The sequence below is a fragment of the Electrophorus electricus genome, chromosome 6 (assembly GCF_013358815.1).
Source record: "Electrophorus electricus isolate fEleEle1 chromosome 6, fEleEle1.pri, whole genome shotgun sequence".
Lineage (NCBI taxonomy): Eukaryota > Metazoa > Chordata > Actinopteri > Gymnotiformes > Gymnotidae > Electrophorus > Electrophorus electricus.
The window spans coordinates 11,993,299-12,014,464 of NC_049540.1; the positions used below are offsets into that span (position 1 = coordinate 11,993,299).

At 48.0% G+C, this 21,166-nt stretch overlaps 1 protein-coding gene across 1 annotated transcript in view; it reads left to right on the forward strand.

The window, feature by feature from the left end:
• Positions 1-21,166, forward strand: part of spns2 (spinster homolog 2 (Drosophila)) — a 65,436-nt gene that overhangs the window by 23,637 nt on the left and 20,633 nt on the right. Inside the window, exons 3-4 of the mRNA XM_026998551.2 lie at positions 12,895-13,031; positions 17,056-17,207. Of these exons, the coding sequence (XP_026854352.2) occupies positions 12,895-13,031; positions 17,056-17,207 (289 nt within the window). The remainder of the gene's footprint in view (positions 1-12,894; positions 13,032-17,055; positions 17,208-21,166) is intronic.

Sequence of the window (21,166 nt, forward strand, 5' to 3'; positions counted from 1 at the left end):
CCGCTGTGTCAAGCACAGTAGCGGAGCACATCGGAGGTTGGGCACAAGCAAACGTAGCCCTCGTTCACCTTCACTTGCTGTAAAGGAGGCTCTACCGGGCCGTGTGCCGCAGCCGTTAGTCCGTAGCTTCCTCAGCCGTCCGTCATGGCCGTTCCCATGGCGACGAGCAATCCACGAGTGCCGCGGCTTCTGGCTCGGCCGAGCCTCTTACCCTGCCCTAAAGGCAGGGCGTTCTTTTTGGCTCCTGGCCCTGACCGTGGCGACAGGCGGCACCTCGAGTGGTCAGCGTGAGAAAAGCGGGCTCGACGGCTCAACGAGCGGGAGGGGTGGGGCGCTTCTAACGAGGCAGACCTAACGAGCTGGCGGTCGGGACACCTGCAGGGCTCCGTGGGTAATCGAGAGAACAGGTGTAGGAGGAGACAGGGATGTATGGAGCGGCAGAGCGGCGGATTGGGGGAAACGGAGAGAGAGAGACACATCTGGGATGAGGTTACTGTCCTAAAGCCACATCGAGGCCTCCTTTTGTTTGAGGGTTGACATGGGTATTTGAGAAGGGGGATTTGGGTATCTTCAAAATGGGATCGAAACGTCTCGGAGAGGTTTCTGGGTTAGAATAGGCCGCAACAAAACGAACAAAGGTTGAAGGTTTTGAGATGGCGCTCTAACAGTTCAGACGTGCATCGGCTCGGGGTTGCACGGTGGAAAGCGTGCCGTGCCAGTAGAGAGCGCTTCGACCTTTTACAAAGGTTACAGTTCTAATGGGGCCACGTAGGCTCATGTCTCTCCGCCTACACCGGCTGGGTCTGAGGGGTCAGGAGGTCAGCAGCTGAAGTCAGGTGCAGCCCAGGCATGAGGTGTGTGTCCGGAGCCACTGTGACTGCGGCTCCTGAGACGCTACGCAGCACGGCACCGTCTGGGCCTAACCCCCCAACCCCCGCAGTCTAGCCACTTCGTCTGGTGTGCTGTCAGTCCAGGGCATGTGGAGGCTCGAGGTGACTGATCTTGGGACAGGTGGGTCATTTTGTCTGCCCCAGAGGAGAGCGGGTTATTCCAAGCACCACTTATTAAGGAATCTGATATGCTACTTTGTAAAAGGTGAGGAGGAAATTAAAATTGGGCAATTCCCATATTTTGGGAAAGTTTCAGTGTATCCGCTTACACTGTTTTGCCCCCAAGTTAAGAAGCAGACCCACACATACACACACACACACAGTTCAGTTTTGCTACTGTATGTCCACTGTATGTTTACCCAGTCGCAAATATCTCATTCTCAGCTTACGTTTTAATGGTGGCCGTTCCAGTTCCTGATTACTTTGGCTGGGGACTGAGAACAGCACTCCGTGTGTTATCAGCTGTGCTGCCTACTGACATACAGATCACAGCTGCCCACCCCTCTCTCTCTCTCTCCCTCCCTCTCTCTCTCTGTCTCTCTCTCTCTCTCTCTCGCTCAGGCTTGTGTGATTAGGCACCTGGTATGACACGGTACCATGTCTGCTCGGCAGCTGTTTCGGCATCGCCGTCGCTTTAACGGGTACCGTGTAAAAAGCACTCACTCCACAGAGCAAAACAGAGAGAGAGTGAGTGAGAGAGAGAGAGAGAGAGAGAGGGAGGAGTGGAATTTAGGCACCTGCTCACAGCAGGGTCTAACGACGTGAGGCGGGTCATTAGGACTGGAGGAACATGCATTCGCTGGAGACTGTCTCCATCTCCACCGGCTATGAATAGCCAGCCAGGTCATTTTATTCAGACCACAGAGGCAGTGACGCAAACCCTGCATCACCTAATGTGGTCTGAATTCAAATCATGAACGCCCCTCACCCATCCGTGCTCCTGTTCATAGGCCAGGTCCCGAAGGAGAACATCTAACCCCCTCCCACCCCCCACCACCCAACTTAAAACGCTCCTCGGCGCTGCGTTCTGATCCTCAGCCGGCCCCTCCCACAGAGCCCTGCCAAGCCAATCAGACGACTCCAACTGTGCATCACCATTAATCGCACCAGTGACAGCCCACAATATGAACACAGGTCCCATTGGGGATCCGAGACAATTTGACATAGCTCTGCCTTTTTTTTCCCCTAAATCGGAGCGCATTCTGCACTGAGAGAGAAGAGCGGACAAGGGTTGCCTTGGTTTGGGGGGCAGGAGATTGATGAGGATGTAACTAGCACAGCCACCTCTGTGCCATCTCACCGCCGTATTCTCCTCCTCCATCCTAGCAGACGAAGATTTGTGTCTCTGATGCAATTTCTGCTCCTCCGGTCTCCTCGGTCTTTCTCGCTCTCTCTCCTTCTCCCTCACAAACACACACACGCACACGCGCACACAGCATTGATCCTAGGTTGGTATCTTCAATAATTTAGATTGGCTTAGGTATTCTTTGTTGACTGACGGGTGCTTCAAGAAATCAATACGAGCCGTAAGTCTGGTCCACACTCCCAGCCTACAGGGTCCATGCAATATATATATACATACATAAATATATACACTAATTATAGGCAAAAAGAATAAGTCTAGTAGAGTCTCACAGTACATCTGCCATGCAGTTTTTGCAAAAAGTCATAGTGCAAGTTTGCACATCTATAAAAGTACTCACGTATCCTAAAAATAGCTCTCGTTTGAAGGGAGTAAACAAATGTTGCTCGTGAAACAAACCCACACACACACCCACACACGCGCACACACACGTGCATGTGCTTCAAATTTCATCCACTAGACACTCCTTAGCTGTGAGGCTGCTGAGTTAAGCTTTGCTTTTATCAGCCAACCTGTGGCCTGCAGAAAACCCGGAGTGACTCCAGAGTCCGGACAGCCAGCAGCGAGTTTCAAACATGTCCTGAATGACTCAAGGAAGATCCTCGATCGCATGATGTGGCCATAATATTCTTAGACACACACACACACACACACAAATATACTTGTAAACCAACACTACTGTCTGGAAATGTTTGCTTTTATTGAAGTGGCTTGGAATTCTCCAAAACCAGAATCCTAACGATGTATGCCACATATTCCGGCGAGGTTGCAGCCTCAGCCTCACCGCGTCGGAATTCCAAATGAGGCGTGCTTAGAGGCTCGGCTGCTTGGATGCATCCGTCAGGGGAACGAGGCAGCAGCCTCGCGGCCCTCCGCAAGACGCTGTCCTCCTGCGCCTGAATCCAGAGACAGGGTGAGACAACCACAGTATCGCACACACCAGACAGGCGGGCCCTCGTCCTTACGCACGCAGGAGTCTGTGGCGCGGATCCCTCGTCAGTTTCGCGTTGTCACCGTGGCGATGTGGCGCATGGCACCGAAAGTAGATCAGCCACTGTCGGATGCCAAGGGGAATGACTTCCACTTTCTGATGCACAAACACACCCACAGATTTTTCTGTCTTTATTGAACCTGCTGTCTGCCGTTCTCTCATTTTCCATTTAGAGAACAAGGTGTTTACATCGCTTGCGCCTAAGGAGCGAGCCTTCATCTTTCTAGCAGTTTAGCCCCCTCCTCGTAGCCCGCCGTTATCTTCATGACTGCGGTGAGCCATAATGAGCCTGTTGCCTCTCCTAATAATGCAGGTTTTCTCATTAGAGTGCCTATGGAATAGATGAAGCAGCCTCCAGTATCTCCAAGTGCTGTAGTGTTATGGAGATGATGTTTGTCTGCAGTGCTGCACCAAATGGGGACCTTCGGTAAACCAGAATCAGCGCCCTGCACTAAAAATAATGTACTCAGTTCTGCACGATCTCCTCGCACATATTTGTTTTAAGCCATCATGCACATACGCACACACACACACACAGATCACAGTGACACATTCACATTAGTTCTGATTTCTCACAGTTCTGCAAGAACCCTATCGCCACACTGCCTCCACACACACACACACACACACACACACTTCCTCACGTCCTTCATGTGAAAGATGTGTGAATGTGTCAGTGCAGTGTGAGGGTGATGTTCTTAATAATGCCTTAGAGCACTAAATCGCTCTGGAACTCAAGTCTCTCATCACACCTAACTACAGCACCTACATCTTTCCAAGACAAACCCTTCACTCAGGGGTGTATGAAACCTGTACAGAAATCATTCTCAGTATGTTCAGATGTCTAAACAGACCCCCTCCACATAAACACACACACACACACACACACACACACACACTTTCCCTTTCCTTCCAGTTTGCAAGCATCCTTTCTGTGATCTGGCGTTCTGGGTGGCCCGGGAGGGGATGTTTCTAACAGGGAGGGGGCTCGTCTTCGCCTCTAAAGCAACAACACTCCAAAAGCTTTCCAAGATGGCAGCCTTGGCTTATTCTTCACATAGAGAGGAAGCGCAGGGAGAAAGACAGCGAGGTGGAGAGAGGAGCGTGTACACAAGTGACAAGAAGGCACTCCAGTCTCAGGGAACTCCCGTCTTCGGTCATGAACGCCGAGGCAGTAAATTCCAAGCTAAACCACGCTGTAGTCCTCTCATTAGCCTGCACTGAAAGTGGCTTGACAAGAACTGAGATCAGAATGCGGAGATTTGCGTTTCACTTAGCATGCTCGCTGGCTTTTAACGGCAACACAGCCTCACTTTTGAAGCTTTATAAACATCGGGGCAGTGAAGGAGCCGTAGGTGATGCGTTTTTCTTTGCGCGCCATTCATTCCACCGCGAGAAGCTGAACTTTGAGAAAGTTCGCCAGCAGAAGGAGCTGCCTCGCTGGCTGTTGGTTTTGACCCTGTTCAGCTCCGCCCGCAGTCCGACAGTCCGACGTGTTCCGTTCAGGTCTGTTAAATTTGTGCACACGCTGTGGTTCATAAAAAGATGAGCATCTCGCATGTACATATGTGTACACACGCGCACGCACACACACGCGCGCACGCACACACACATGCACATACACACAAGACATTGGAGAGCTTCCTGTACATTCCATGTCCATAGCGTTTCCCCCGCACACCTGCGACTCCTATTGAGTTTGCCTTCTGTTAGAACATGCATGTGGAAGAATGTAGCTATCAGCTGGTCCGGAGTAGTTTACGCCTTTCAAATATGAACTAGTTTCCCATGACCCTCTTGAACAACTGCTGGTGGAACAAGTTCTGGTCTGAACACTCACATAACCATGAATGTTTGGCAAAAAAAAAAAAAAAAAAAGCAGACAGCCAACACACTTTCAGGGTAAGCTTGATATCATCTGGTCGTTCCATGGCTGACATATTTGAAATGCTTCACGCCTTAGCAGTTCACCTTAGCAATGTTTTTGGTAGGCCATATCAAATTTCTTTCCTGGTTTTGAATGGAATTCTTTCACGTTTTTGTTCAAGGGCATGGGGTCCTGGCTGTGATTCCTTGGGTTCAGAGTTAATGGTCATCTTCGCATTCCGGAGAACTGAAGGAAGCGAAAAGGCAGACGCCCCTCAGTCAGATAATCGAGGTTGCCCAGATTGAAGTCTCCATAAGGATCGGTCGTGTTCAGTCTTACCCCAGTTACCTCCAGCCTGGAGAGAACCGCCCCCGACTAAAAGTCTTTACATCTCACCAGCTCTCTGTCTAAAACACCTACCAACTTTTGTCAAGGTTACCCACAATGCAGTTGTTTGTTTTGACTGCGAGGTCATCTAAGTATGAGTGAAGACCAAATTAACCTTAAGCACAGTCGTCTGTTTATTTAGTGACCTCACCACAGGCGTGCATTCCAATTGGAATAACACTGTAGAACAATGTGCGGACAGTGATGCTCAAATGCTTGTGTGAAAGGAGAACCATGGGTTTGGCCCGGCTTGCATAGTTCAGTTCTAGCACGGGGTAGTTGAGAAAAAAACAAGATGGACATACACGTAGAGAGAAGGGCGTTAGGCGGACAGAAGTGTTTACCGTGATGGTAAACGAACGAGAATCTCACGCTGCTGGCCAAGCATAGAATAAATCCTCACACTGGGCACGGAGATTCATGATGGTGCTTTTTTCTTCTGACACGCAATCATTTCCGAAAGCAACATGCAAACTATAATGCAGTATATTAACACACACACACACGCTAAGTGGGTTAAGTTGCAGACCACTACCGTCAGTAAACATGTCAGGGCACGTGCAATGCAAAGTCTTTAACAGTGTTACTCATCCCCTCTATGTCTGTGTCTATCGCTCTATCGCTCTCTCTCTCTCTCTCTCTCTGCAACTCACCCTTCTCCGTGCCCAGTACTGCAGCTGTCACTCTTACTCTCAGGGGTGCTTCTCTAATTAGTTTGTCCCATTGAAACACACACGCTTTGTTTGCCCACACGATGAGGGAATTTGACAACGAGGACCAACACGTGGGCGGCCAGGCAACTCTGCGGCTGGTGGTGGTGTTTGGTTTTTTTTTTTTTGTAATTATTATTGTTTGTCCAAGGCCGACATCAGCCGTGACGTAATGACAAATAATCGAATCGAACAATAATCGAATCTCAAAAAAGTTGTATGGAAACGTGAAGAGAATCTGAAATCCCCACACCCCGAATGAGGGCAAAGGAAAGATTTGGCCCTCGCGCCAGGTTACACTGGGGCTGCACCACAGCTTTCATTAAGTGATTTATCTAGGGAGGAGCATCCTCCCCATCCTCCCCATCCTCCCATCATCTCCATCATCTCCATCATCTCCGTCATCTCCATCAGCTCCATCATCTCCATCAGCTCCATCATCTCCGTCATCTCCATCCTCCCCATCATCTCCATCCTCCCCATCATCTCCGTCATCTCCATCCTCCCCATCATCTCCGTCATCTCCATCCTCCCCATCATCTCCGTCATCTCCGTCATCTCCATCCTCCCCATCTTCTCCGTCATCTCCGTCATCTCCATCCTTCCCATCATCTCCGTCATCCCCATCCTCCCCGTCCTCCCCATCATCCCCGTCATCTCCGTCATCCCCCGTCATCGCTGCCCCCTCAGCTCCAGCATCAGCGCTGTTTTATTCATGACGGATAAAAAGACAGATCTGAATCACTTTGTAAGAGCAGCAGAATGAAGCATGCGTGCATGTTAGTGTGTTAGTGTGCATGCGTGCGTGTGTGTGTGGGTGAACTGATCTCAGTTCAGCGCGCACCTGCGCTGAAGCTCTCTCTGTGGAAACAAAGCATCGGCGTCCGCACGCGCAGCTCAGAGTCACAGAGGCTACACTGGCTCGTACGGGAGATGCATACCGGAAAAAAACACATTGCACAGGCACACGGAGCTAAACAGGAAGAGCTGTATGATTCAGGGGAAGGGGGAAGAATAGGGGCTTTGGATAGTTATCACTAGATAAATAGGCTGTTGTCGAGTGCTGGTGAAGGCTGTGTATCGGAACATGACGTGCGTAGTTTTGACTGTAAATGAGCCGGCAAAGGAGCAGAGTCTTGAGCTTCGTGCAATAGCATTACAGACACACGTGCGCACACACACACGCACACACACACACACACACACACACACACACACACACACACACAGAGGTACCACTCCCTGTGCCTTCTGGCACTGGGTGGATGGTGTGGGTAGTAATCTGTCCACAGCCGCCACTACACATACGTCCTGCATGAGTTACGGACTGTCAGACAATGTTGCAAATTTCAGCAAGGCCATCAGGAGAATCTCTGAAACTGACGAGGTTTGTGATGTTTTCAAATCAAACCGTCAAATCGAACAGACTTGGAAAGACACCGGATATTCTATATAATACTGATCCATTCTACATGACAGTCAGTTTACACTATCAGCAGTGATGAGGGAAGCCGTGAGGAGAGGGGCGTTGATGAGCGTGTCAGTGATGACAGAGGCAGTGATAATAGAGGTGTCAGATCCAACCATCGCACATCAAAGGGAACATGAAATATGAACTTACATTCTCCCTTCTGTTTTTTGCACCGACCCCAACTGATGGGTAGGCATGCGGCACTATGCAGCGTTGATATTGCGGGATGTCAGATGCTACACACACACACACACACACACACACACACACACACACACACACACACACACACTAAAGGCATACTCCCACAGGTGCTCAGTCACTGAAATAAATACAAGCATAATTCAGTAGGTAGAAGGGGCTTTTAAAGGCTAGTTACATGTTTGTAATTAAGATACACCATGTGGCTTACAGAACTGGACTGAGTCGACTGCGTATCGGTCAACTGAAACGTTGACAGTGATTAAGTTTGTCATGGGATGTCCGTTTGACGTCGCTTTGATGTGCACCATTATGATCTATTTCAGATAACACTCAAGTAATTACAATGGCTTCACTGTCTGTCACTAAACAATAACCACAAATTCTATTCAAAACGGCCTGACTGAATTATCCCTCTTTAATTCAAATTTGAAATATTAACAAAGTCAAGGTCCTGTAATAGAAAAGAATCATTTATTGGAATAATGCAAACTGAAAGCTGGATTGGAACTAGGAAACTCCAGGAAACCCATATAGTGGTCCGAAAGAGGCAATAACTGTGTTCTTCTTTTTCTGTCATGAAATGGGCCAAGCATAGAGTTTATTGCAGGACATTGTCCCAAAGCCTGCTGTGTGTTCTGAGTGCTCACAGTAGACAACACAGAGGCAACTTGAAGGGGAGCACACAGAAGGCCATGAAGAAAACATGGTGGCAGACGAGTGCCGGGAACTGTCTCCCCCAGGACCCCCAAACCTGAGGGTTTCAGCATATGCACTTGTGTGTGTGTGTGTGTGTGTGTGTGTGTGTGTGTGTGTTAATGACCGAGCTGGCATAACATCCTCTGAACACAGCAGAAGTCCTCTGCAGCTATCTTATATAAATAAACCTACAGACAGACAATGGCTTGTTTACAGAGAGAGGGTCAGAAGTGTGACGGCCACACACACACACACACACACACACACACACACACACACACGCGCACGTACATGTATACATATTGTCTAATGTTCAGTAGATCACCTAGACACACACATGCACACGCATTTACACACGCACGCAACACCTTTACTTTAACCTTTACCTATAGTCTATAGTTAGTAGGTTATAGTGCTATATAGTACCAAGTAGCCTCTCTTCAAGAATACTCTAGTAGGGGAAACTGATCTGAACGTATTAACTTTCACCCCGAGAAGCAGAAGAGGCAGACGGCAGCAATAAACTCCCTGCTCTTCCCGTTTCGCTGTGCTTCACTGTCAGTTATTTGTTTATTTTTGAAAACAAAAACAATTTAAAACTGTCAACTAAGACCAGTTATTGACATGAGAACATCTTCACATTTCCCACAAGACACATTACAAGCATGTCAAAAATGTCGCCCGACGGCTTGAAGGTGGCACATTCTGCTATACTGAAACAAAATGCTTTTTGTTTCTCAGTAGATGGCACAAAGAATTTGAAACAGTTCCTCCAACCCCTGTGGAGAGAGAGAGGCGTTCACTAGTTGTCCTAAAATTCCCCTTAAACCTCCGCATCCACTATGCACATGTGTGTATTTTATGTTCTGACAGATTTTTAAACATGCATCTTGCACTGTAACCTGCACTACTACATACGGCACATATACCTCTTTACATTTTCTAGCGTTAGTATTTTTTCCTTTAATAGTCCCTGCTGGAAATCTACTCTGCGCCTCACTGCAAGCAATTCGATGTACAATGTCTACAAATGACACATAAAAAGACTTTGTCTAATAAGTCTACAGGATGCAAAGTTCAAGCATCCACAGTTTATGACCGCCGCGTTCAGGTGACGTGCCGTCAGCGAGAAGAGGCGTGGTTGCTCGGGGCGTCTGCTGCTTTTCCCCGCATGTCCAGGTGTGCGAGCTGTTCTGGGACCGCGGTCACTCGCACCTTTGCTGTAGTACTGCCCAAAACATTTCTGAAATCATAGTAAATAAATAAGATCCTGTAGAGATAAATAAGATCTTTTCGCGAAATGACGGCGCCGCTTTGAGTTGAGCTGGGAGGTTTTTTTGGGTTTTTTTTTTTTTAACTAGAGGCAGCAAAACTGAAAGGCACATTATTGTGTTTATATTTCACACAATACATATTTCCAGGGTGATATAATGTTTGTGACATTTAGAAGAGCGGGCGGAACAATCTTCCGTGGAGTTAAGAAGCTTAACTGTGGAACGCTGCCCAGTTCTTGGTTATGCTTTCACCTGGGAATGCAGGTGAGCCCGGCCTCTCCCCCGAGGCACAGGCAATCTGCACATCCTGATCGCCCGACAATCCTGCAGCCAGCGGACCCCGCTGAAGGTTATGCATACTTACCCAGGGTGAGAAGGTGAAGAGGGGCGATTTTATGCACATTTTTCTATGACACACAACACACAATGCCATGTCTTATGTACATTTGTGACCCCCCCCAAAAAAAACACACTCACTCACTCACTCACTCACTCAGTCACTCACTCACTCACTCAGTCAGTCAGTCTCAGTCTCTCTCTCTCTCTCTCTCTCTCTCTCTGGGGCGCAAGTGTCATGCTGAGAGCTCTGGCGAATGCGCGCAGGGACACAAAGTCATTATCAGAGACACTGCAGGTGAACTTAGCTCTGTCCTCTCACATGTGTAACATGGCTGAGTCGGGCTGCCAACTCTGCTTAATGCCTCTCTTTGTGGCTGTCTGTCAGTACCTCTGTTTCATTCAAACACACACACACACACACACACACACACTATGATTCTGCTCATTCTGCTCATTTTGTTAGAAGCAGCTGGCACAGTTCTTGGGGTGTGTGTGTGTGTGTGTGTGTGTGTGTGTGTGTAGGTGAGAGAGGGTGAGAGAGAGAGAGAGAGAGAGAGAGAGAGAGAGAGAGAGAGAGAGAGAGAGAGAGAGAGAGAAACAGAGAGCACTTCCTTCCACACACCAAAAACAGCAATCCTTTTAAGCTCTGTCCAAAGTTCAGTAGATCACCTGGATACAAACACACACACACACGGCCAAGTAGCTGTGAAGCAGCACATTTCAAGCAGGGGAGATTTGTAGCTCGTGATGGTAATGCTGCACTTAAACCAGGTCCCTAGTGTGGCGCTGAGTTTCGGGTGAGCGTATGAGGCACTGCCCTTGCACTGGTGACTCAGTCACAGGTCAGTTACCCTGAACACTTCTCACAGGACTTTCACAGGACCGCGAGCTCAACGAGATACACAGAGCAGCAGCCTGTGTACGTATTGTCTTATTGTTAATGCTGCTGACTTAAGAATGACAGGGTGTGGTAGATACTCAGTGCACCTTAATTAAAGGGTGCCTGAAACACTCGTTGCATTCCACCTGTTAGTAACAGACATTCCAACACCATGATGCTTTATTGTTTGTGTTTGGGATTTAACATAAAGCTCATGATTTATGTAACACCCCATATTGCTAAACAGAAAGATGGTATGATGGTATGATACTGTTGCATTGAATGGTATGAGAACAGATGTCGGAGCTTAAAAACGACCCCAGGCAGAGACTGCCCCCCTAAAGACCCTTACCAGCTGCCACAAGTCCCCTGACCCGTGACTTTGTTGAGCCAGCTGTGTGATTGACATTTACAGGAACAACAACCGTTTTCCTGTGAACTAGTTTCTTGGTAACTAAACATGTACCAGACAATCCACACAGACACCAATTGGCCGTTAGGTTCCTTCTGCGGGACGAAGCAGACATCTAGTCGAGCTGATCTCGATCGTGCGGCCAGTGCGGACGTCCCAGCCGGCTCGAGATGGTACCGTTTAGTCTGCTTCCAGGACGTACGTTACTTGAGATTGCGGAGGCAGACAAGCCTTCTTTTTCTTCTTCAAAAAAGGGTAGTCATTGACGGTCCAAACGGGGACATCAATAGCTGGCAGAGAGCAGTATAATAATTCAGCAACGTTAGTTTTGGAGTCGTGTGGCCAATTTTCTGAATTGACGACAATGGAGGAGGACGAGAGGGGGCTGGCCCGCAGTGATTGCGACTGCCATTTTAGATAACAGCCTTTTGCTGACTGGCTTCAGTATTATATTCAGCAGTGCGAGGAATCTCAACACAGAATGCTATATACTGAGAGCGACAGCGCCCCAAGCCACTGCACGTTTACGCAAATCGCGTGTGCGTGTGAGATTACTGAGGCAGATTCCGCTTAGGTCATGGTCGGTCGTGGTCGGTCATTACTGATACTGCACACAGATCTCAGAATTACACAACACCCACCTCGCAGCAAGAGCGCTAAACCAAGCTTTAAACCCCACGCCCAAAACACCAGCAATTACAAATAAGGAAGAATCTGCTCTTCCCATAGTCCAGGTCAGAGCATCGTCAGTTCAGCATCCTCTTTTAAATTTAACATCACCTTATTTCCATTAAGTCAGTATCTGCTGAACTGGGGACTCTAGCTGCATAAACGTTGGCTGCTGTCTTTGGTGAATTTTGGTTTTATTTTAGAGCCGGAACTCCCGGATACGGCAACAGGCAACAGCGAAAATGAAAAGCCAGCGATATAGCTTCCCTAAACTTTAATGACCTATGACAGTGGAATTTGGAGAAGAAGACCTACAGTATCACTGCATCACATCACTGAGCGGCAAACGTGAGGCATGCTCCTGCAAAATGAAACCTTTACACATGCACTCATGCACATGCGAGGCTGTCCGAACCGTTCCTTTCCAGACCTTCAAACATCCTTCAGTGCGTGTTAATATGTCGGAATGGCTGTTGCTTGGACACGGAGAACAAAGTGCCAGGGGCTCGTGGGTGGAGAGTGGGTTGGGAGGCTGAATCAGGGAGTCTTGGAGGAGGAATTGGATACAGCTGCTGACTTTTCAACTATTATTTAAGCAGCTCGTAGTCATCCGCATGCCCGTGTCTTTCCTTCGTGTATTATGGTGCCAGTTCTGAATATCTCCCATATTGTATGTAAACAGACCAGTGTGAATTAAAATGCAAAAATGCTCACTCTCTCTTTTTTTTTAATCTTCCCCAGTGTTCATCTGCAGTTTCATGGTGGCTGCCCCCATCTTTGGTTACCTAGGCGACCGCTTCAACAGGAAGGTCATCCTGAGCTGTGGCATCTTCTTCTGGTCTGCCGTGACGTTGCTGAGCTCCTTCATCACCAAAGAGGTAAGAGCTCCACCTCCTCTTCCTTGCCTGAATGCGACGCACGAGGGCAGCGGGAGCCCAGAACCTCAGACGGGTTTGGTTTGGGCTCTCAGATGGGACAGCGATGAATCAGCGATTCATTTCAGGCCTTCTCGCATCTGTTGTGCCACCTCACACGTCACGAGACCAAAGTGATAAATGTGCTTATTTAAAACAGCGCTTAAGGTTAACGTATGGGTCAGCAGCTATCAGGGCGGGTTTTAAAACAGCTCCGGAACTTTTTCCGACATCCTCCGGACTGGGTGTAAATCGACCAAATGCATACCGTACGTATCTACTATTCGGACTGCAAGGATGAAACTGTAAAGATGGTGGTGTACTACCCACCATTCATCTATTAGCCCCCCCAATGTTAAATCCACATGTCCGCTAGCAGCTTAATGTGATCAGACAGGCCATCTGGGTAGTTATCACATCACTTCCTAGAGATCAGATGTATGTCGTATGTGTTCTTCCTGGGGGAGGGGCTTGCACACTCCTCATATGATAAAATGATCAGGGTGTACAGCATGCGGATGTCATGTAAAGGGAGGTGAGGGGCTATCCACTACTGCACGTCTTACCATAGATCAGACCAGAGACGACAACAAATTGACAGTTGAGGAATGTTTGGTGTTGCCTGGAGGAAGAACAGGTCTTTATGACATTTCATGGGCTGTGTGTGTGTGTGTGTGTGTGTGTGTGTGTGTGTGTGTGTGTGTGTGTGTGTGTGTGTGTTCATGCACTCTTTCCTCTGGTGGTGTCAGGGCACTGTGCCATAAGAGTAGAAGTGCAATAAATCCCCTGGACCCATAAAACGACACTGAATGAACACACACACCTACACACACACACACACACACCTACACACACACTCACACACACACACACACACACACAGAGGAGATATGCCTTTGAGAACACACCCACCCACACACACTTAGCTTATTTATATGCACACATGAGCAATGGGGACTGCAGATAGTCCTTTATCTGCCAGTCAGCACCCTCAGCCACGCATTCTTACATAACCACATTAAGGAACATGATATTGGGCGATTTAATGTCTGTGCGAAAACAAGCCTTTACACTGCATTAGCACAATGTTGTGATGTGTCAGGACGAGCTGAGAGGATTATACAACACGCAGGGAAGTGCTTGAAGGAAATGCTTTTTATATAATAAAAGTCACCAAAACAGAAATAATATTAACTATAAAAAAAAGACGTTCTGTAACGCGTGTCATCATTACTTCCTCCTGACCTTCTGCCCTGTGGCTAATGAACTCATCCACCCAACCTCTGTCAGCTCTCCAGGGAGCTGGATACTTTTGGACAAGATTGTTTGTTAGTGCATAGATGGGCCAATTCAGTAGATCATCATATACCAATCTGCTGAGAGAGATTCCTCTGGTGAAAATGAAAAGTGATGCTTAAGAAATGAGTTAGACAAAATGGGCTATTTGAGGGTGGGGGCGGGGTTTCAGAAATTAGAAAGCAATTAAGATATGTCTTATTGCCTACATACGCAGAATATATATTTTTTGGTTTCTTGTTTGCTGATCATTATATTGCTTCTCAGGTTTTGACAGAAAACTGAGGCTGGTGTTGGGCTGCAGATTGAATATGCGCATATTCAAGTGGAATATGTTTTGTAACTCATGTTTATGTATGCTATTTTGATGGCGGAGACAGAAGGCCACTTGGCCTCCACTGCCCCATCGCTTTAATATGGCAGAAGAGGCCAGTTTGTTCCGTTCTAACGCCAGTCAAAATGATCTTGACTCATAAGAGAAGCCAAGTTAAAAATAAATGAAGAAGTTTTAGATTAAGGATGTGAGAACATAGTCTTTGGTATGGAAAGACTGAGCCAACAAAGCGGTATGCTGGTATATGTTACTCAGCATGTGTACCCACATGCATGCATGTGCATGTGTGTGTGTCCATTCAGTCGATGGTAGACGTGACAAAGGGCAGATGCAAGGTCATAGTGACCCCTTGATCCTAGGGCCATTCCTGCTACATACTCCAGAGGCATTCCCGTTGCCTCCTGGGAAAATACGCAACACTCGACAAGCGCCGGTCCACTGTCACGTGAACCAGTACGCCAGGCAGGAACAGAGGGAGAGAACAAAGGGCTGTCTGGGAATAGGATGAGAATTAGATGGGAATGGGATGTGAGTTTGACATCACCAGGCACAATACTTCATGTCCTATTTAGGAGGAGGGATAGAATTGTAGTGCGCACACACACACACATTCACACACATACGCACGCCTGCACACACACACACTCACTCACACGTATGCACGCATGCACGTGCACACATACGCACATGCACACACGCGCACACACAATTACTGCATCTGGTCCCCTTACCAAGCTGTTATGCCATTACTGAATTGCTGTTGAATGACTCAAGGTGCCATAGTGCTCCTATGGAGGCTGTTTAACAAGTTCAGAGCCCAACAGAAACTGTATTATGTATAATACTACAGTTCTCTGATATATCATAAGTTATATGATTCTGTGTGTGGTCCAGAAGTAGTAAACACAGTAGAAAACACTTGTTTATGATGGTCATACATAGTCATTGTAGTGGTGATTGCAGAGAAATGTCTTCTTTAATTCTCCAGCCATCTTTTAAAGGTAAGTTGTTTTTCTCCTAGTCTCTCTGTTATATAATCATATGCACACACACACACACACACACACACACACACACACATCGCTGGCAACTATACGCATCTGCAGCTGGCTTCCCAGGTAGCTACATGAGCCGTTCAGTGAGACATCACACTAACAACCCTGCAGACTTTCTCTCTCTCTCTCTCTCTCTCTCTCTCTCTCTCTCTCTCTCTCTCTCTCTCTCTCTCTCTCTCTCTCTCTCCCCACCCCTCTCTCTCCCACTCACTCTGCCCTCCCCATCACACACTAATCTCATTATGGCCCACTCCTCAGGAGAATTCCTCTATTTGCAACATTCATTCATTATCGCGCTGTGCGAGCGCGCTCGCGCTAGTCAGCCCCAGAAACGCGCAGCAGCGAAGAGGCAAGTGTGCGATCGCCTCGTGGGGGAGGTGGGCCGAGCAGGTCTGCAGACCAGGGAGAGAACATGTGTAACCACGCAGTTCCAAAATCACCTGCAGATAAAGAAAGGCAATGATGTTGGCCCCAGCGCGAGAGGGGTCAACATGGCCCTGGACCGGCAGCGGAAATATAGGAGCAACTCATAACTGGCTTCTTACCCGTCGAGCATGCGTGTGTATATATACATATGCACACCCGTATTCCTGTGGCCTGTGCACACCCACTTTAACATGTCTCCACATGAAAGGTTATGTGCATACCCCAACCTTTCATTCCCCTTCATGCTAACCATCCCCCCAGCAGTCCTGGGTCAGAGTGCACAGTGCTACAATGGATTCAGAAAACGCCTGCTTTCTGAGTCTAATTCCACAATTATTGTTGCGGTCCACGTTCACTATGAAAATGCCGTCCCGTGAACGGCGAGGCTGGAGTGTCACGGTTCGCCTTCCTTTGATTCTACGCCCGTTAATCCCTGCACAGTGTTCTTGGGAAATCCGTACCCAGCAGTGCAGTTACCTTCAGTTGAAGGGAACGGATTTATGCAGGGGAGGACTGCTGAATCAGCAGCCAGGGCTTCTGGGTAAGGGAGGGAGCGTTGATCTATTTCTGAAAGAGGAAAAGAGAGCAATCATCAGTTACTGGTCTGTTAGAAAAAGATACGAGAAGGTTTCAGATATTGAACGTGAAGGAAACTGCACAGCAAACAAACGCCATTGATAGTACGCTGAGAAAAAAAGAGAGTCCTGTAGTTGAAATGAACTTTTATGGTGAGCATATTTGGAGCAGGGTTCATAGTTCACGGTGGTGAGAAATGTACGCACTCCTGCTCCCTCTCTGATCCCATGGTGAGAAACGTCCGCGCTCCTGCTAAGTCTGTTTCTTTCTCTCTGATCCCGCGCTCTGTCTCCTCCTGCAGTACTACTGGTTGTTCGTGCTGTCCAGAGGACTTGTGGGCATCGGAGAGTCCAGCTACTCTTCCATCTCTCCAACGATCATCGGGGACCTGTTCACCAACAACAGCAGGACCATAATGCTCTCCGTGTTCTACCTGGCCATCCCGCTGGGAAGGTAAGCTCCATCTGCCGTTTCTGTTCTGCCCGTGGGCCCGGCTCGCGGTGCCGCCTCTTAGCTGGTCTGAGATCAGGCACCGTCTGGGAATCAGACTACAGATGGTTCAAACGGAAGCTTAAGGTGGCAGTCAGGCATGGTCGAGGGGACTCGAGGGTTCACTCTCCCACATGGCCTTGTTCTCCTCCTTCTGATCTGAGATCAGTGGTAATGAAAACTGAATGTTACCGCTAATGCCAAAGATGGACTACATTCTTCTTCTGACTTTTGGGAAGGTCATTTCAACCACAAAAAAGGGACATTATCAAACCATCTTGAGAGGGAATGCAAACGTTGAATTTTCATGATTCTGCACAGCCCTCATCACCTTCGATTTGTTTTTCGACCTAAAAAACCCCCCAAAACAAAACAGGCCATTTTGCTGCTGGGTAAAGGTCAAACCCTCCTTTTTTTCCCTACAGCCACTACGGCATTCCCGTCCTCGCGCGCGGCAGACGGGTGATGGCAGTCGGGAGCCTTAGAGTTCTCCACCTGGGCCGTCTGAAAAAGTGGCGTCTTTACTTTGTCTGATGAGCTGGGAAAGGGCAAGCGAGAAGGAGACAGAAGAGCAAACACGTCGGATGGCAGAGTAGCCGCCAGGGGGGTGGATGGCACTGGTGCGTCGCTATTGGCCATGCGGAAAATTCTCCCCGCGGTGCTTTGCGGCTGATCTGTTTCCTGAGTCAGGGGCAGCATGCTTTTGATTTCCCGCCGCGACAGAAGCCCATAGCAGAGACAGGGTGAGATAAGACACATGATAAAATGACTAAGCAGCCACATTGCGGTATTCTTAGCAACGCTTTGTTTTTGGATTTTTTTACATTTCTTTTTTCGACCTTCGTCTATGCTAAACACACGCTAGTCAACACTAAAGAGTGTTAGTCAGCACGGATCAGTCCAAGGGGTACACATAAAACACTACACCTCAGACAATAAACCCTCATAAACCTAGACAATAACATCGCAACAGGCAACCACATCAAATCCCTGTAGTCATAGCAGCTGAGGCAAGTCTAACAGTGCATTAGCGATAACAAGTATGTTGTTTGCACATCTTATGGAAATTCTCCAATCCTGGTCTCTCTTGACCTGCATTATTTTCGCATGTTCATGGTGTGAAATGACATACTAGGTGAAAGCACAGGCAACATTTCCACTCCAGCTCACGGCCCGGGTGTTTTTACTTCTTATTTGTTAATGGCTTCGACGAGAGACCGATTACAGTCTAATGAAGGGCCGTTGTGAAGAAATGGCTGCCATGTTGGGTTTTTGCGGTGAGCCAGAGGGGCCCACGAGAGCTTCAGGCCCAGCAAAGCCCTCGTCGGCAGTAGCCACAAGAAGCCGACGAGTGGGACTCTGAACTCTCTACCCCGCCGCCAGGCTTCCTGTTTGGTGCGCTGCTTGTTTATCAGTGGATGGGTTGTTATGACCGTTTCCAGGAAGTGAGCTCAGACTTGAGTGTGGGTCTGAACAGGAAATGGATTCCCCTTCTGAAAGGGAAAACCTTTCCATCGCCAATAAATCTTTCAGGAGAGAGAGGGGAGTGCAGAGTTCGCAAGGTCAACGATGACAGCACTTTTTATTGATAGTGCACGACTGATGCTTTTAACTGGGTTTGTGTGGTTCAACTGAGTTACCGTTTAAACCGTCTTCTCCCTGTGGCTGCATTGCTTTTCCAGATAATCACAAGTGCTTTCTCTTTTGCCCTGACCTTAGTCACTCATCTCTCAGTTGGCAGACACATCACATGTTTCTAAGTTAATAAGTTAAACAGAACAGGAACAGGGAAGTCTATATTTCACATCAGTATGTGGAGTGGGGGGTTTGCATCTGAATGTTGTGGGGGTGTGTGCATATTGTCAAAATTAGCGACTGGAAACTTTCAGGTCAATAAGGGCTGGTGCAAACTCACTAACACGCACGGCCATACTCACACAGACACTGTGAGGTATGACGGAGCCCTCCGTTTCCCATAATCAGGCAGCGCACTGTAAACAATGAATATTACCTGCGTGGAGCTCAGATGTTGGTCTGTGCCTGAGAACACAGGAAGTGTGTGAGAGATGGAAACCTTTCAGACCGCACCGACTGAGCAAAACAATACGGTTGCGATCTCTCTGTAATCCTCGCCTAACCTACGCAGGCCAGTGTCTTATCATGTTTGAGTTTAGTCTCCTTCAGTGAGAGGTCACACCAAAGGGACATGTTGTGCAAAAGATCTGCTTGCTTGCAGATTGTAATTTTGTACGGCTTTGTTTTAGACGGCAATTAATTAATTAATTTATTTATTTATTAATGCGCGAGTAACCTTGGGTTGATCGCCTCAGTAGGCCTACTGCACGCGGCCCTTCACGTGTGCCGCCTCCTCTCTCGTGCGCGCGGTCCCCTATCTATCCGTTTTGTCCTTGGAGCGCGACAACGCTAGCTGATGTCCGTAGGGATTCCGCGACGCGGGGAAAGTTGGAGAACGGCAGTCGGATAATCTCGCCCACTGCGCTCCAAGCCTTTCCCGATGGAAGATGAATGCGGTGGGCGGAGCCGAGTCGTCCTTCCCCACTAATACCGCACTGCTTTGTTATTAAAGCTGCGTCACTTTATTCATTATCTTCCATGCACACAGAAGCATTTACTGCAACACATATTTGAACAGTAGCAAAAATGACCCAAAATGGCTCTTTCAGTAAGCAGTGCGCTTGGTTGAGGTGTAAAATAATGTGCTCACATGTCCTTCAGCATTTGCTTTCAGTTCATGAGGGTCTTTTCACGCGGTAAGGTGCGTCCAACGCTGAGGATTATGGGCATCAGAGGATAGTTCAGAGTCAGGAAGTGAGAATGGAAGCTGTCCTTACAGTGACATGGAGACTGAGCAGCTAGGGGCGGATCGGAATAGAGCTAGGAAGTGAAACGTGAAACACAAATGCCACACAAATGCCATATATCCACGCAGCAGCCGGGCACACAGGGGCCGACGGACAAATGCTCACCGTGGCTGAACAACAGACATTCTTGGCAAAGGAAATTCACTCCTAAAAGGATTCAGTGATACCAAATAATCACTCAGGCTGGCTTGCAAATGAAGAGGAGTCACCATAATCGCTGGGTGTGTGTGCACATTTCCTCAGTGGCTGGGTCATAACAGAGTAATTTTGAACATTATCGCAATGTAAACAGGACACTAAGTGGAGCGGGTTTGGACCATAATAGTTGTGATTCATAGATTCCTTAGATACTGAAGCTCAAGGTTCCACCTTGAGCGTCTCACACTCAGAAGAAGGGAAAAAAAAAAACTCTGCCAGGAGAATTTGTAGGCCAGAACTCTACAAATGGAGATATTGGATTCAATAAAACCAACAAAAATGTCAAGGCTTTGGGGGGGGGGGGGGGGGGGGCTCTGGTCTTGCAGAAATGTAGGCTATTCACTGTATATTACGATAGGAAATCTGGGGAAATGTACAAGGGTTAGGGTGGATGCTTCCTTCAGGAATGTACTGAATGCTGTTCTGCCAGATAATGGGAGTTCACCCAATTGGTATTCATCATTTTCATGGCCGAGCATGACAGAAGGAGGAAGCCACTGAAGAGAGATTTCTCTCTTTCTCTTCCTCTGTCTCTCCCCCTGCCTTTCAAACGAGCCCTGAAGTGACAGCCACCGGGGCTGCCACTGGTGGCATTAGTATGCCTAGCATCTGATCTGAGAACAGCCTGTCCTCTCAGAGCATGAACGTTTCACCTGACATAACTGATCTTCCGAGGACAAAGGAGGGAGGAGTGGGGAGAGGCAGATGCCAGCGAGGACTCCAAAGGAATGGAAAGCAGAAAAGGGAATAACAGAGAGAGAAAGAGACAGATAGTGTAAGATGTTTAGTATTTGAAAGGTGATGTTTGTGTTTTGTGTTGTGTTTACATAAGTGTGTGTTCCT